At 50.9% G+C, this 15,556-nt stretch overlaps 1 protein-coding gene across 2 annotated transcripts in view; it reads left to right on the top strand.

Annotated features, from left to right (window-relative positions):
• Positions 1-15,556, top strand: part of DNAI3 (dynein axonemal intermediate chain 3) — a 623,392-nt gene that overhangs the window by 597,518 nt on the left and 10,318 nt on the right. The window contains exon 22 of one of the 2 annotated variants that reach the window (XM_069232274.1): positions 8,879-8,986. In XM_069232274.1, coding sequence (XP_069088375.1) covers positions 8,879-8,986 — 108 coding nt within the window. Of the gene's footprint in view, positions 1-8,863; positions 8,987-15,556 lie in introns of both variants that reach the window. The other variant, XM_069232273.1, reaches the window with a different exon arrangement.

The raw sequence follows: 15,556 nt of genomic DNA, 5'->3' as shown, positions 1-15,556 counted from the left end.
AAAGTCCGACTGGCACCCCTCCCACGTTGGGAGGCCATCCCCAGCTGAGCCTCCGCCGTCTTCCTGCTCCAGCGGCGGATGTCCTCCCATCTCTTCCGGCAGTGGGTGCCCCGTCTGTGGTGGACCCCCAGGTTCCGGACGTCCTTGGCGATGGCACGCCAAATATCTACCTTCTGGTGGGCGCTGACCTATATGAAAAGAACGGAGGGAGAAGAGAAGTCATTACCTTCTGGACCGTCACTGTGAGTGGCCCCCATCTCTACCCTTGCCATGTGGCACATGCAATCACCGTCGTTTCATGCACGCCTCAATCTCCCCGCCCCCCCCAACTTTCATCCACCCCACTCCACACAGGCATAGCCCATACAGCATGCTCCCAGTGTATTTACCTGTTTGTCTGGAGGACCGTAGAGTTGCGCGTACTGGGGGAGGACCCCATCCACTAGTTTCTCCAATTCCTCAGTGGTGAAGGCGGGGGCCCTTTCCCCAGTCACTTGAGCCATTGTCTCTTCCAGACCGAGGTCACAGCAGCACTTGCAGTGTAGGTCCTCTCCTGTCGAAGATCAGGTATCGAGTGATTAAGCAGATAGAAAATGGCGGTCACGTCCGCGGCGGTGTGTACCGCGACCGCCGGCGCACATCGTCATTGGCTCCTGGGACCCATAGGGTTCAATGTTAACCAATGCAGCATTGCGCCGCGGTCTTCGACCGCCTACCGCCACGGTGTACAACGCCAGCGCAGTTACCTCACATCCCATTGTCACACTTCACAGGTCAGGCAGCCGCCATTTCAGGGGCCCACATGCCCTAATATTTTAACTGCGTCACACATACCTAGGCCTTGCCGCAACACTCATACAAGCCATTCTATATATTAAGAATCGTGTTCTGTGCAAGCTGTGGTTACGTACCTCTGGGATGTTTGACTCTGTGCTCGCTGTTGTCCTTCATAGGCCCCGTCCGCTGGGACATGTGAGGAGATGGCGGCATCGTCTGGTGTACAGACCTCTGGTGGACCTGTCGACAGTGGAAGAGAGACATGTCATACTGACCTACAGGCTTGACCGTGCCACAATCCTGGAACTGTGTGCCCAGCTGGAGCCAGACCTGATGTCACCTATCCGCCAACCCACAGGAATCCCCCCTCAAGTGCAGGTGCTGTCAGTGCTCCATTTCCTAGCAAGTGGGTCCTTTCAAACAACAGTGGCCATATCATCAGGGATGTCCCAGGCTATGTTTTCCAAGGTGTTGTCCAGAGTGTTGTCTGCCCTGCTGAAACACATGCGGAGCTACATCGTTTTCCATGAGGTGGGGGATATGCCTACAGTGAAGGGTGATTTCTATGCCCTTGGACATATCCCCAACATCATAGGTGCCATTGATGGTCCCCCCCCCCACAGGAGTGAACAGGTGTATAGAAACCAGAGGAGTTATCATTCGATGAATGTCCAGATGGTGTGTTTGGCAGACCAGTACATCTCCCATGTTAATGCCAAGTTCCCTGGCTCAGTGCATGACACGTACATCATGCGGAATAGCAGCATCCCCTACGTGATGGAGCAACTCCAGAGGCACTGTGTGTGGCTAATTGGTGACTCTGGATACCCCAACCTGTCCTGGCTACTGACCCCAGTGAGGAATCCCAGGACAAGGGCAGAGGAACGCTACAATGAGGCCCATGTGCGAACTAGGAGGGTGATCGAGCGGACCTTCGGCCTCCTGAAGGCCAGGTTTCGCTGCCTCCATATGACAGGTGGATCCCTATTCTACTCACCAAAGAAGGTGTGCCAGATCATCGTGGCCTGCTGCATGCTTCACAACCTGGCTTTGCGTCGCCAGGTGCCTTTTCTGCAGGAGGATGGTCCAGATGGTGGTGTTGTAGCAGCTGTGGAGCCTGTGGAGAGTGAAGAGGAGGAAGCAGAAGAGGACGACATAGACAACAGGAACACAGTTATACAGCAGTATTTCCAATGACAGACAGGTAAGAATACATAGCTGGCTACTACATGTACTTAACCATTACTACCTCTCTCCTGTCTGTCGTTTTCACCCAGTGTATGGTAACTGAGTTGTCACTTTCCTTTGCGATTTCAGAAATGTGGCCCCCAGTGTGTGACATCTGCTTTGTTTACCCATGGACTACAGCTGTGTGACATTGGTATGTTGGCATCACAATGTAAATAAGCATTTTGGCACGGTAATGTCTGATACATTTGTTCAAAATCACAGCCAGACTCCTGAGTTTTTTGTGCAATAACTGTGTTTATTTGAGTGCTCTATATTGTGGGGTGGTTGCAAATTGGTGAGGGGGGATGGTGGAGGAATGTCCATGACAGAGTCCAGACTATTGGGATCACAGGTGCATTGTCCAGATGCCTGTGGAAAGTGGAGCTGGGGCAGTTTAAGGATGGACAGTGTGACAATGTGGGACAGTGGGATGATAATCCGGGTAGTATCCTTTGCTGGCGGGGGTCTTGGCATCTTACTCTGTCTTCTTCCTGGATCTCAGGGACCGCTTGCGGGGTGGTTCTCCTTCTGCAGGGGGTGGAGTGCTGGTGGCCTGTTGGTCCTGTGGCGGGGCCTCCTGTCCACTAGCGCCGGCGGAGGTGGTAGGCAGTTCTTGGTCCATGCTAGTGTCAGGGGCCCTTTGTGGTGCCACGGTGGGTGCAATGAGGTGGCTATCACATTCAGCACCCCTACGATGGTGCCCAGGGCGGAACTGATGGTTCTTAGTTCCTCCCTGAACCCCAAATACTGTTCCTCCTGCAGGCACTGGGTCTCCTGACACCTGGCCAGTACCGTCGCCATCGTCTCCTGGGAGCGGTAGTATGCTCCCATGATGGTGGTGAGGGCCTCGTGGAGAGTGGGTTCCCTGGGCCTGTCCCCCCCCCCTGTCGCACAGCAGCCCTCCCAGTTGCCCTGTTTCCCTGGGCCTCTGTCCCCTGGACCGTGTGCCCACTGCCACTGCCCCCAGGTCCCTGTTGTTGGGGTGGTGGGTTAACCTGGGTGCCCTGTAGTGGTGGACACACCGCTGCTTGACGTGTCCTGGGGACAGAGGTATGGGCCCGCTGGGTGGGGGCTGTGCTGGTGTTCCCAGAGGGGGGAAGGTCTGCTGTGGCCTGTGGCTGTCTGAGGGGAACCGACTGTCCCGAGGTCCCCGATGGGCCGGACTGGTCATCTTGATCCAGATCGACAGAGCTGCTGTCATCGCTGTGGGCCTCTTCTGGGGGTGGGGTGGACATTTGTGGACCCTCCTGCGCGGTGACATTGCGTTGGGGTCCTGCAGGGGTATAAAGGCATGATTATTGCATCTGTGTGTGCCATGGTGTGCAATGGGTGGCTGCCCGTGTCCCCCAGTGCTTGCATTCCTGTGTGGAGGCTTTTGTGACGGGGCTTTGGGGGTTGGGGGGATGGGTATGTGCAGTGGGCATGCTTTGGTGATGGGTGTCCATGCTTTGAGGTCGCATGCAGGGCTTGGTGTTGGGATGGGTGGGTTGTGATGGTGAGACATTTGCAAGGAGTAGGAGTGATGGGGTTGAGGGTGGGGGTATGTATTGGCATGCAGGTGGGGTGGGGGGGGATGAAGTAGTGAAGATGTGACTTACCAGAGTCCATTCCTCCAGATACTCCGCCGAGGTCCTCAGGATGCAGGATCGCCAAGACCTGCTCCTCCCATGTTGTAAATTCTGGGGGAGGAGGTGGGGGTCCGCCGCCAGTCCTCTGCACTGCAATGCGTTGTCTGGATACCACGGAACGCACCTTCCCCCGTAGGTCGTTCCACCTCTTCCTGATGTCATCCCGATTTCTTGGGTGCTGTCCCACAGAGTTGACCCTGTCCACTATTCTGCTCCATAGCTCCATTTTCCTGGCAATGGATGTCTGCTGGACCTGTGATCCGAATAGCTGTGGCTCTACCCGGATGATTTCCTCGACCATGACCCTGAGTTCCTCCTCCGAAAACCTGGGGTGTCTTTGCGGAGCCATGGGGTGGTGTGGGTGATGTGTGGGGTGGTGTCTGTTGTGATGTGTGGGGTGATATTTAGTGGTGTGTTGTGTGCGGTGCGTGGAAGTAATGTGGGTGATGGTAATGTGTGCCTGTGGTTGCTAGTTTGTAGATGGTGGTGTCTCTCTCTGTGCCTCGTTCCTAATTTTTGGTTGTAGGGGTTTGTGTGTGATGTGGGTGTGTGTTTTATATTTAATTGGGTGTGTGGGAGTGGTGTGTGTATGTGTATCAGGTGTGTGTATTTCGATTTGTCCAATGTGGCTGTGTTTTGTAGGTTTGTGTGTATTCTGAGCGCGGCGGTGTGTACCGCCAATGGAATACCGCGTTTGAAAGACCGCCGCGTGGATTCGTGGGTCGTGATAGTGTGGGCGTATTTCTGTTGGTGTGACGGTGTCGGTTTTGTTTTCGCCAGTTTATCGCTGACCTTTGGTGTGGTGGACTTCTGTGGGTGTTGGTATTTTGGCGGTTTCCGTGTTGTGGGTCAGAATGACCGTGGCGGTTTACCGCGGCCGCGGCGGTATGGTGGCGGTCTTCTGACAGCGGTAAGAGGCTTTTACCGCCGATGTTGGAATGACCACCATAATGTGCTACTGGTGAACATCGAGCAACTAATATGCGCAGTGGTGAAACACAAAGTCATTGATCAAACACAATTAATAGCATCACAAAGTCCCATTCTTATCACCGATGATCCAGAGCTGGAATGCTCACAGGTGCCGGATCATTGTCTCAGCATTTGCTCGATCAGCCAGGCACTGGTGAGGAATGGAAGGGGTCTTTAGGCCCTCTAGGAACCCATATGGAACCTTTGGACTGACTTGAGGAACTAGGAGAGGCCAGTGGACTGGATACCTCTCCGGATACTGGTTGACTCTCCCCTCCTACTGTTGCTATGGAGGAGAGTGCATCTTATTCAATGGTGGTGCTTAGGGCATCCAGAGGTCCTTTACCTCAAACTTCCCTCATGGCAGGTCAGGACTAACCTCCTTACTGAGGTGCTTTGCTTCAGCTGGGGGCTTCCTCATCTGAATCAATGTTGTCCTTTAATGAAGCCCTCACTGACATCCTGCTGGGGAGGTGGTGCAAACTCATCACAGGGGCTCCAGTAAACAAGACAAATCACTGACTCCATCACCCGGCGTCCCTATTTTCCTCACCCAACACCCCATCCCGGAAACCTTGGTAGTCCAAGCATCCACTTCCCAGGATGCCTTTCTTTTTGCACTTCTGGATAGGGAGTCCAAGAGGCTGGACCAGCTTAGAAGAAATTTTTTCTTCCAACAGCCTAGCATTGAGGTCGGTAAACACCGCTTGCTTATTGGGACGTTATTCCCACACTTTGTGGGATGCGGTGGCGCAGGTGCTGCTTCAGGTCCCAGAGGATGCGTTGGGGACATTTTCTCTCAAGCAGTTTAGGATGGGAGCGATGCAGCGAAGTTTACTATAAGGTGTGGTTTGGACACAACTGACTTGCTGGTTAGGGCGATTTCATCAACAGTGGCGCTTCAACACCATGCCTGGCTACATACAGCTGGCTTTTCAGGGGCTGTCCAGACAAACCTTATGGACATGGCCTTCGATGGGTCCCGCCTATTTGGCGAAAAGGCAGACTTGGTGCTGGATGCTTTGAGAATTTTCAGGCCACAGCCAAGTCCTTAGGCCTCTCAGCTGCACCTTGGCCACCGTCTGCCTTTCGTCACTCCCATGGCTACGGGAGGGGTACGGTGCCACAAAACTCACAAGTTACCCACCGTCCGGTGCCAGGACCACAACCTGTGTGTGGACACGATCATGGTGCTTTCAGACCCCGAGGGTCTGGCCAGAGGTCATCTTCCACTCAGCCCCCTGCATCTACAGCGTCCAAAGCCCTCCTAGTGTGATTCTGCAGAACCATGTACATCCAGTAGGAGGGACGATTCAATGTCATCTCCCTCACTGGCGGTCCATAACATCGGACAAGTGGGTCTTGAGGATCATACAGAAGGGCTATTCCCTCCCTTTCCAGTCTTTCCCACCCCCAATTCCTCCCTCAAAAGAACTGCTGATGGGGGATCACTTGGTTTTGCTCTGCAAGGAAGTTGCTCCTTTCTTGGTCAAGGGAGTGGTAGAAAGGGTCCCAATATCAGAAGTAGGCAGTGGTTGTTATGCCTGCTACTTTCTGATTCCCAAAAAGAACAAGGGTTTTCGCCTTTTCTGGATTTACGGATGTCAATCTCTTCCTCAAAAAGGAGATATACAAAATGCTTACTCTAGCTCAGGTCTCGTCTGTCCTAGACCAAAGAAACTGAATGGTAGAGTTGGACTTGCAGGATGTGTATTTCCATATCCCCATCTTGCCTGCTCACAGGCGTTACCTGTGGTTCAGGGTGGTCTGCGAGCACTTTCAGTTTACCGTGCTCCCCTTCAGCCTAATCAGCACCCCTTGGGTGTTCACCAAAGTGAAGGCGGTGGTTGCAGCTCATCTCAGCAGGCTAGGGGTTTCAATCTTCCCCTACCTCAGTGAGTGGATGTTGAAAGCGGGTTCACCCCAGGCTGTTGTCTACCTCCTTCAGACTACGGCGGACCTCCTGCATTCGCTGGTGTTCACTATAAACGTGCCAAAGTCACATCTGACTCCCTCTCAGACACTCCCTTCCATCGGAGCTGTTCTGGACACAGTGTAGTTTAGGGCCTATCCTCCTGAGCACAGCGTCCAGGATGTTCAGGTTATGATTCTGATGTTTCGGCCACTATCCTGGATTTCGGTCAGACAGACTTTGAGGGTGCTGGGCCTCATGGCTCCCTGCATCCTGTTAGTAAATATGCCAGATGGCATAAGAGGGCTCTGCAGTGGGACCTGAAGTTCCAGTGGGTGTAACATCAGAGAAATCTCTCAGACACAGTTCAGATCTCAGAGATACTGCCTTACCGAAGGTAAGTATCTTGTTGATCAGGTTGCTGAAGTTCCGCATCTGAGAGCGTGGAAAAGCTAATGATTAAACTGACATCAGTTTGCATGCTACTCTGTGCTATCACATCTAGAGGGTGTATGTAGACCATAGCACAACTATCAGCACATGGGGTCTATTGAAGGGAAGTTTTACGGATCCAGTCTGACACTTGACCCGGGGTGATTTACAAGGTGAGGAATCTGCAGTTAGAGTATCCACCGACAAGAGTGTTACCAGAGGCATGTAGCTTATTCCCCTTCGTATTTTATGGCTTTCACAATGCTAGGGTGGAGAGAGATTACCTAGTATATTAAACAAGATGCCAGAATTTCCATATGAAAGTTTATCAATTGTACCAGCTTGATTAAGATTGGTTAAACATCTGCCACGGTTTCCACGGTAGTAGCACCACCACTCCGAAAACCATGGTGGAAAGGCTACCGGTGACAGGGAATTTCTTCCCTGTCATTGGTAGATGACTCCCCCACCTCGCCCAGCAAGCACCTAACCCTCTCTCCCCCTCCATACACTGTGCCCCCCCTCCAGACACAGCACCCCCCCACCCCCCTTCAGACACAGCACCCCCGCCCTGCACCCCCGCATACACAGACACCCATACGCATGGTGCATACTCATTCACCTACACTTACATGCATGCATTCACTCACACGCATCCATACTTGCATTCACCTCATCATTCATACACGCATTCAACCACCCATACTGACACCCATCCAAACATGCATACTCACAGCCATCCAAACATGCATACACACTTATATGCATAAATGCACTCACTTCAACATTCAGAGACGCAGGCAACAACGCATACACACATTCATGCACAAATGCAGAAACCACACACACACACACACACACACACAACACCTTCCACCCTCCCACTCCCCTCCCCTGTCGGACGATCAACTTACGTGGTCCGGGGAGGAGGTGGTCTAGCAAGGAACGTGTAGGGGCGCTTCCACCACCGGTGACAGAATAGATATTATCTCAGAAATAGAGATCACCATCAGGACACTGCCAGGTCGTATTACTGCACATAATACGGCTGGTGGCGTCATACTGGAGAGGCGTGGCCGGTGGTGGAACCACTACAGCACCTCTGACTGCCAGCACGACTACTGCAGGATTTCCACCCAAAATGTGGCGGAAATCCTACAGTAATCGTGATATGGTGGTTGGAAGACTGCCAAATCTGGCAGTCTTCTGGAGCCCGTGGCTTTGTCTGTCTTCAGAAGACCGCCAAAGTCGCAATGAGGGCCATAGTCTTATTTGGTCCAAAACTGAAAAAAATAAATATCGTCCCCTACTTTTTAAATGCGTTAGCTAATCTCTGACAAATCATTTATGCTTGAAGAGTAGAAATGTATAAGAACAATGATCGGGAATATTAAACCTGCCTCATTTCTTTAATTTATAAGATTCAGATTTCATCATATAAGAACTCTTTGAGCCATGAGGAAATGGAATTCCTATCATACAAGAGTGTTTAAAAGTAGTCCAAGGGGGAGTTACGAAGGAGGTCTTTAGGCATGCTGTAGCTGAATGCTTGTTTGTTTCCAAAAATTAGATGAGCTGCAATGTTTTTGTAATTCGAGCACCAATAAAAATTAACACTTATATAATATGAAATATTATGATAATTTAGTTACACTGATTGTGGAATTTAAATGCCATGTAAATATTGATTATTTGTGCCATTATCTTTTTTGGTTATCTGTATACATAATGATTGCTTTTTTTACCATTTGTTTGAAAACCGCAGATGAACTAGTATTTAAACTAAAACTTTTTGGGAAAATATTTGCACAGTGTTCTTGCATGATTTACCTACTAAGAAGTATTCAAAATTTAAATTAAGAAAATGTCTGCATTTAAAGCATTTTCTTAAACTTTCTCATCTTTAATGCAGTCGTCTATTATTCAGCATTACTTTGAGCGAGAAGTCAAGCACTTGGAGTTTCTTGAACAGCGTAAGATTTTGAGAATTATGGAAAAAAAGGAACTTGAATCTCAAGCAATGAAGAATAAAACTGTAAGTACATATTGAGTGAGAACCCTGCCTATGTATTTATAATGACATAGCCTAAATAAGTAACGCGGTCCTAGCCGCGAGCGACCAGAGCACTATCGACAGATGCTGAGTTATGCGTGTGACTATGCATACTAAGAGCACACTGGATTGTTTGAAATAACATTCAGTTGCGGCTTGACATTGGCCAATGGTGATGTCAACAACTTGATATGTTTTCCGAATACGCTTTATTGTTGTAACAAATAGAGACTTCTAGCTGCAGATTCCTTAGCTTAGAGTTTTCTGGCATCACCTTGGAATCCAGAATTTTTTGCTGAGATGTACCCTGTGTGCGCCATTCGGATCAGTGTGACATCGTTGGAGCCGTTGGTGACATCACGGTCATCTGTAAAGGCACTACACCGACACACATACGTCAGTTCTTTTCCTCCCACGCCCGTTAAGCGCAGGTCCATATTCGAGCTACCCTCTGCCTTTTTTGGCAGGTCTTTTTTCGACCTTTTTGGCTATGCTTTTTTGAGTAAGTGTGAGGATGTCATTGAGGAAGACGGGGTTTAAGCCGTGTGGTGCATGCTATCGTGCCATGTTGTTGACGGACCCCCATCAGGTGTGTCTCTGGTGCCTTGACAGAGGCCACAACTCAAAGTTGTGTTCCAGCTACCAAGCCATGGCCCTGAAAGCTTTGAGAGAGGGGTCTCTGAAGCTTATGGCAGCCCGGGAGTCGACTTTGGTTGGCGTGACTCCTAGGAGGTCATGGTTCCGATCGAGGTGGAGGTCATGGGGCATCTCCAGGAGCCTTAAGTCCTCTTTGTTGCACTCGAGGTCCTCCGGGCACTCAGGGAAGAGGCACAAAAAGAAGAAGAAGTCCAAGTAGACTTCGACTTCGCCATGCCTTTTGGCCGCCAAGGCATCTTGGGAACGTCGACGTTCCGAGCACAGTTCTGAGGAACCAATGCCAGGGTCGACTTCAGGTCTTCCCCCCCATTCTGGGAGCCGGAGTGACCCCCGCTCAACTCAGGGAGTTTTACAAAGCCATGCGCCTCGTATTTGAGCGGGCCGCCCCCGCTGGTTTGCCTTTGGGCCCCGCAGGGTAGACAGGGGCCTCATCGGATTCCAAACCGGCGGCTTTGGCCTCAGTGCCATTGGAGACTCCTGGATCCGATACCGGATCCGGAATGATGCTAAGTGCACACAGACTCCACTGGCGGCCACCGGCGGTGTGAGCCCCATACTCATCCCAGATGATCCAGAGCAGGAACAATCTCATACAACACTGATTCTGACTTGGACGGTGCCAACAGGGGCCAGATCAGTGCCTGAGGCTTATTTTGATCAGCCAGGACATGGGATGAATGCGAGGCGTCCCAAAATATGGTTTGGAGCATTTGGACTTGTATGAGGAACTAGGGGAAGCCAGTGGACTGGATACTTCTCCAGATACTGGCATGCTCTCACCTCCTACTGTGGCTATGGAGGAGGGAGCTTCAAATGCTATGGTGGTTCGTAGGGCAGCTGAGGTCTTGGACCTGGATTTGCCTACAGTGCCAGTCAAGACTAACCTCCTGACTTAGGTGCTTCAGCTGGGGGTTTCCTCATCAGAACCAAGGTTACCCTTTAATGAATCCCCCAGTGATGTTCTGCTGGGGACGTGGTCAAAACCCAGCACAGGGTCTCCTGTTAATAGGACAGTCTGCCGCCGGCATAGACCAGCTCCTAATGATCCTAGTTTCCTCACCCAACACCCCTCCCTGGAGAACTTGGTGGTCCAGGCCTCCACTTCCTGGGGTACCTTCCCTTCCGCTCCCCCGGATAGGGAATCCAAGAGGCTGGACCAATTTGGGAAGATGTTTTCTTCCTCCAGCCTGGCATTGCGGTCTGTAAACACCTCATGCCTATTGGGCCGTATTTCCCATACCTTATGGGATACTGTGGCACAGGTGCAGCCCCAAGAACCAGAGGGCATATGGGACACTCTCTCACAAGCTGTTAAAGATGGGAGAGACTCAGACAAGTTTACTATTAGGTCATGGTTTGGACACGACTGACTCACTGGGCAGAGCGATTTCATCTACTGCGGCCCTCCGATGCCATGCCTGGCTTAGTACTAATGGCTTTTTGGGGGATGTCCAGATGAACCTTATGGCCATGCCCTTTGATGGCTCACACCTATTTGGAGAAAAGGCAGACTCATCGCTTGAGCGGTTCAAGGACTCTCGGGCTATGGCCAGATCCGTGGGCCTCTCGTGCCCGCTCACCAGCAGTCTGCCTTTCGCCCCTCGCAAGGGGTGTGGTACCACGCCACCCACCAGTCAGCCACCATCATCCATCAACTCAACATCTAGTACGAAGATGAGGTTGTGGTACGTTCAGACCCAGAAGGTCCTGCCAGAGGTCGGCCACCACTCAGTCCCCAACGTCCACAGCACCCAAGTCCTCCTAGTATGATTCTGCAAGACCACTCGTGTCCAGTTGGAGAGAGGATTCAATTTCACCTCCCTCACTGGCGGTCCATAACATCGGACAAATGGGTCTCACAGATCATACAGAAGGGCTATTCCCTCCCCTTCCAGTCTTTTCCACCCTCAATGCCTCCATTAAAAGAACGGCTGAAGGAGGATCATTTACTCTTGCTCCATGAGGAAGTTGTGGCTCTCTTGGCCAAGGGAGTCGTAGCAAGGGTCCCAATGTCAGAAGTAGGCAGTTGATGTTACTCCTGCAACTTTCTGATTCCCAAAAAGTACAAGGGTCTTCACCCTATTCTGGATTTCCGGGACGTCAATCACTTCCTCAAAGAGGAGAAATTTAAGATGCTCACTCTTGCTCAGGTCTTGTCTGCCCAAGACCAAGGAGACTGGATGGTAGCACTGAACTTGCAGGATGCGTATTTTTACATCCCTATCCTGCCTGTCCACAGGCGTTACTTGTGGTTCAGGATGGGCCACGAGCACTTTCAGTTTACTGTGCTCCCCTTCGGTCTCACCAGTGCCCCTCGGGTGTTCACAAAAGTGATGGTGGTTCACTAAACGTGCCGAACTCACACCTGACTCCCTCTCAGAAGCTCCCTTTCTTCGGAGCTGTTCTAGGCACAGTGCAGTTACGGGTTTATCCTCCTGAGCAGCGAGTCCAGGATATGCAGGTTATGATACTGATGTTTTTGGCCTCTATCCTGGATTTTGGTGAGACAGAATCTGAGGCTGCTGGGCCTCATGGCCTCCTACATCCTGTTAGTCAAACATGACAGATGGCATATGAGAGCTCTGCAGTGGGACCTGACGTTCCATTGGGCACAGCATCAGGGGAATCTCACCAACATGGTTCAGATCTCAGAGGAAACTGCAAAAGACCTGCAATGGTGGTTAGGGAACTGCTCTCCCTTCCCCAACCAGATCTCACAGTAGTGACAGATGCGTCACTTCTGGGATGGGGTGGGCATCTGAGGGAGGTGGAGATCAGAGGCCTCTGGTCTCAGGCGGAATGCAGACTCCATCTCAATTTACTGGAGCTCAGGGCGATCCAACTGATTTCAAAAGCATTTCTTCCGGTTGTTAAGGGGAAGATGGTGCAGGTGTTCACGGACAACACTACCGCAATGTGGTACTGCAACAAGCAGGGCTGTGTGGGGTCGGGCACCCTTTGTCAAGAGGCCCTGCATCTCTGGACATGGCTGGAACAGCAGGGCATAACCCTGGTGGTTCAACACCTGGCAGGTTCTCTTAAAGCCAGGACAGACAAAGTCAGCCGTTGATGCCTAGTAGATCCCAAATGGTGTCTCCACCCAGAGTTGGGGCAAGGACACTTTCAGCAATTGGGAGGACCTTGGTTAGATCTGTTCGTCTCCGCATAGAACACGCAATGTCAGCAGCATTGTGGGTTGGCAGCCAAGGCGGCAATCGCTTGGCGCCAATTTTTGTCACAAGTTGAATTTAGGCCTCCTGTACGCCTTTCCGTTCATACCACTTCTGCCCAGAGTGCTCAAGAAGATCAAGAACGGCCAGGCCCAAGTAATCCAAGTAATCCTAGTGGCTCCGAATTGGGCACGGAGAGTCTGGTATCCTGAGCTTCCGAGAATGAGCATCGATCCTCTGATCAGGCTGCCCCTTCAGGAGGATCTTCTGTCGCAGCAGCAGGGGAAGGTTATCCACGTGAACCTCAACACTACGCCTTCATGTGTGGAGATTGAGCGGCGGCAGTTGACGGCTTTTGACCTTCCTCCCTAAGTCTGTAAAGTTATTCTGGCAGCCAGGCGTCCCTCCCCTAAAATGGTGTACGCCTGCCGTTGGAAATGTTTTGTACATTATTGTGCAGAAAGAGCTATTGATCCTCTTTTTGCTTCTCTTTCTGATATCCTTCTCTATATACTATTCCTTGCCCAGCAGTGTTCTGCCTTGGGTACTCTCAAGGGCTATCTTTCTGCCTTATCGGTATTCCTTTGGCTGCCTGATCAGCCTCCTCTGTTCAAATCTCCCATTGTGCCTAGATTCCTAAAAAGGCTTGTACATATATTTCCCCCTATGCCCTTTGTTATGCCTAAATGGCACTTAAATCTTATTTTTACATTTCTTATATGTGCTCCCTTCGAGCCCTTACACAACTGTCCCCTCCGGCTGCTCACCATCAAGACAGCCTTCTTAAGTGGCGATAATATCTGCCAGGAGGATGAGTGAGATGCAAGCTCTGTCATCAAAGCCACCATAGCTCACTGTCTATCCAGACAAGGTGGTTCTCAGAACATGTGCCTCTTTCCTCCCTAAGGGGGTCAGAACATCGCCCTGCCCACCTTCTTTTCTCCACCGCATCTCTCTAAGGAAGAGGAGCGACTCCACCGGCTGGACCCAAAAAGAGCACTGTCATTTTACCTTGACTGCAAAAAAGAATTCTGGGTGGATGACAAACTCTTTGTGGGATACGTGGAAGCAAAGAATGGTCGGGCAGTGCAGAAACTAACCATTTCACGCAGGGACATTCTCTACATTAAAATCTGCTACGCCCTGGCCAATGTGCAGCCTCCTGAGGGCTTGAGGGCTCATTCTACTAGGGACAAGGGTGCTATGACTGCGCTAGCATGAGGAGTTTCAGTCCCGGATATCTGTCAGGCAGCAAACTGGGCATCCTTGCACACGTTTGCAAAACACTACTGCCTGGACAGTCAGTCCGAAGAGATGGACACTTTGCCCATTCAGTCCTACAGGACTTTTTAGTGTAAATGAGATCTATCCGCAGCCCACCCCCAGGAGGTTATGGCTTGGGTATCTATTCTCAGGTAAGGAATCTGCAGCTTGAAGTCTCTATCAGATGAACAAGTTACTTACCTTCGGTAACGCATTTTTCGGTAGGGACTCTATCATGCTGCAGATTCCTTACACCCATCCATGCCTCCCCACTCTGCATATTTGTCTAATAGGGTTAGGGTTTATGCCTTTCAGGGTCCTAGTTTTGCACAGATGAACTGTTGGTTCTATCCATGACTTTGCGCTTCTAGCATGGAAGTTTGTGGGTAAAAGAACTGACGTACGTGCGCCAAAGTAGTGCCTTTATAGGCGACCATGATGTCACAGACGGCTCCAGTGACACCGACAGCACCACGCGGATCCGAACGATGCCACCCGACATCGCGCACAGGGTACTGCTCAGCAAAAAATTCAGGATTCCAAGCTGATGCCAGGAAATTCTATAGTCCGTACCAGATAATGCTTTACCAAAGATAACTAACTTGTTCTTTAAGTATACGCCTTTCCTCGGGATCACCTCTTAATAACATCCTTTGTGGCCCTTCAATTGACCAGACCCAGAATGAATGTATAGGTGTGGAATCTCTTATGTACTCCAGTTCAGGTTTTCATTCAGTCTGTTTTAGTCCTTTAATTAGAAGTCCTATATAACAGAGATCCTACCTTGGCATCTTGTGGCCCATATAATATTCTCCCTGTAAAAGAGAAGAGGTTATTAAGGTGGTTTCCTATCACATCCAAGTGGCTTCCATTCCTTCTTTTATACCTCCCACCGTCGTCTTCTTTCTCCTACATCCCAGTTTGCTTGTAGATAAGGATTTAATCAGGATGTTTCCTGTCGCATCCAGAGCTTTTTTTTAAATGAGTGTGAAGGCTTGTCTGCATACCCAATTGGTCGACGGTGATGAAGAGCAGGTCAGCACTGCAGCCTTGGAGCCAGAGAGGGGTTCCTGATGGATGCAGATCAAGCTCCACGCTGGAAGGAAGATTTCAGACGGGTGTTGGTGCAGGAATTCTACCAACAAGCCTTGACAAAGGCAAACTTGCCGTTAGTGGAAAAGAGGTGCTGCCGGAGACCAACAAGGCCCAGGAGAACTCAACCCAGCAAGGAGAGTCACAGGGGACCCTCAGTGTCGCAGAGAGTCCACCGGAGCAGAGGCAGCACCCACAGGATGTGGAAACAGGGGTCGCAGAAGAAGTCCACGCAGCACTAAAAAACAGGATCCCATGCTGCAGGAGGCTGTGCTTTGCAGGATGGAGTGCCTGGGGTCAGGTGTTACACATTTCCTGAAGATCCCTTTGAGGAGATGCAAACAAGCCTTGGCAGCTGCAAGAGGCGTGG

The sequence above is a fragment of the Pleurodeles waltl genome, chromosome 4_2 (assembly GCF_031143425.1).
Source record: "Pleurodeles waltl isolate 20211129_DDA chromosome 4_2, aPleWal1.hap1.20221129, whole genome shotgun sequence".
Classification (NCBI taxonomy): Eukaryota; Metazoa; Chordata; class Amphibia; order Caudata; family Salamandridae; genus Pleurodeles; species Pleurodeles waltl.
This window is presented reverse-complemented; position numbering and strand designations above follow the sequence as displayed.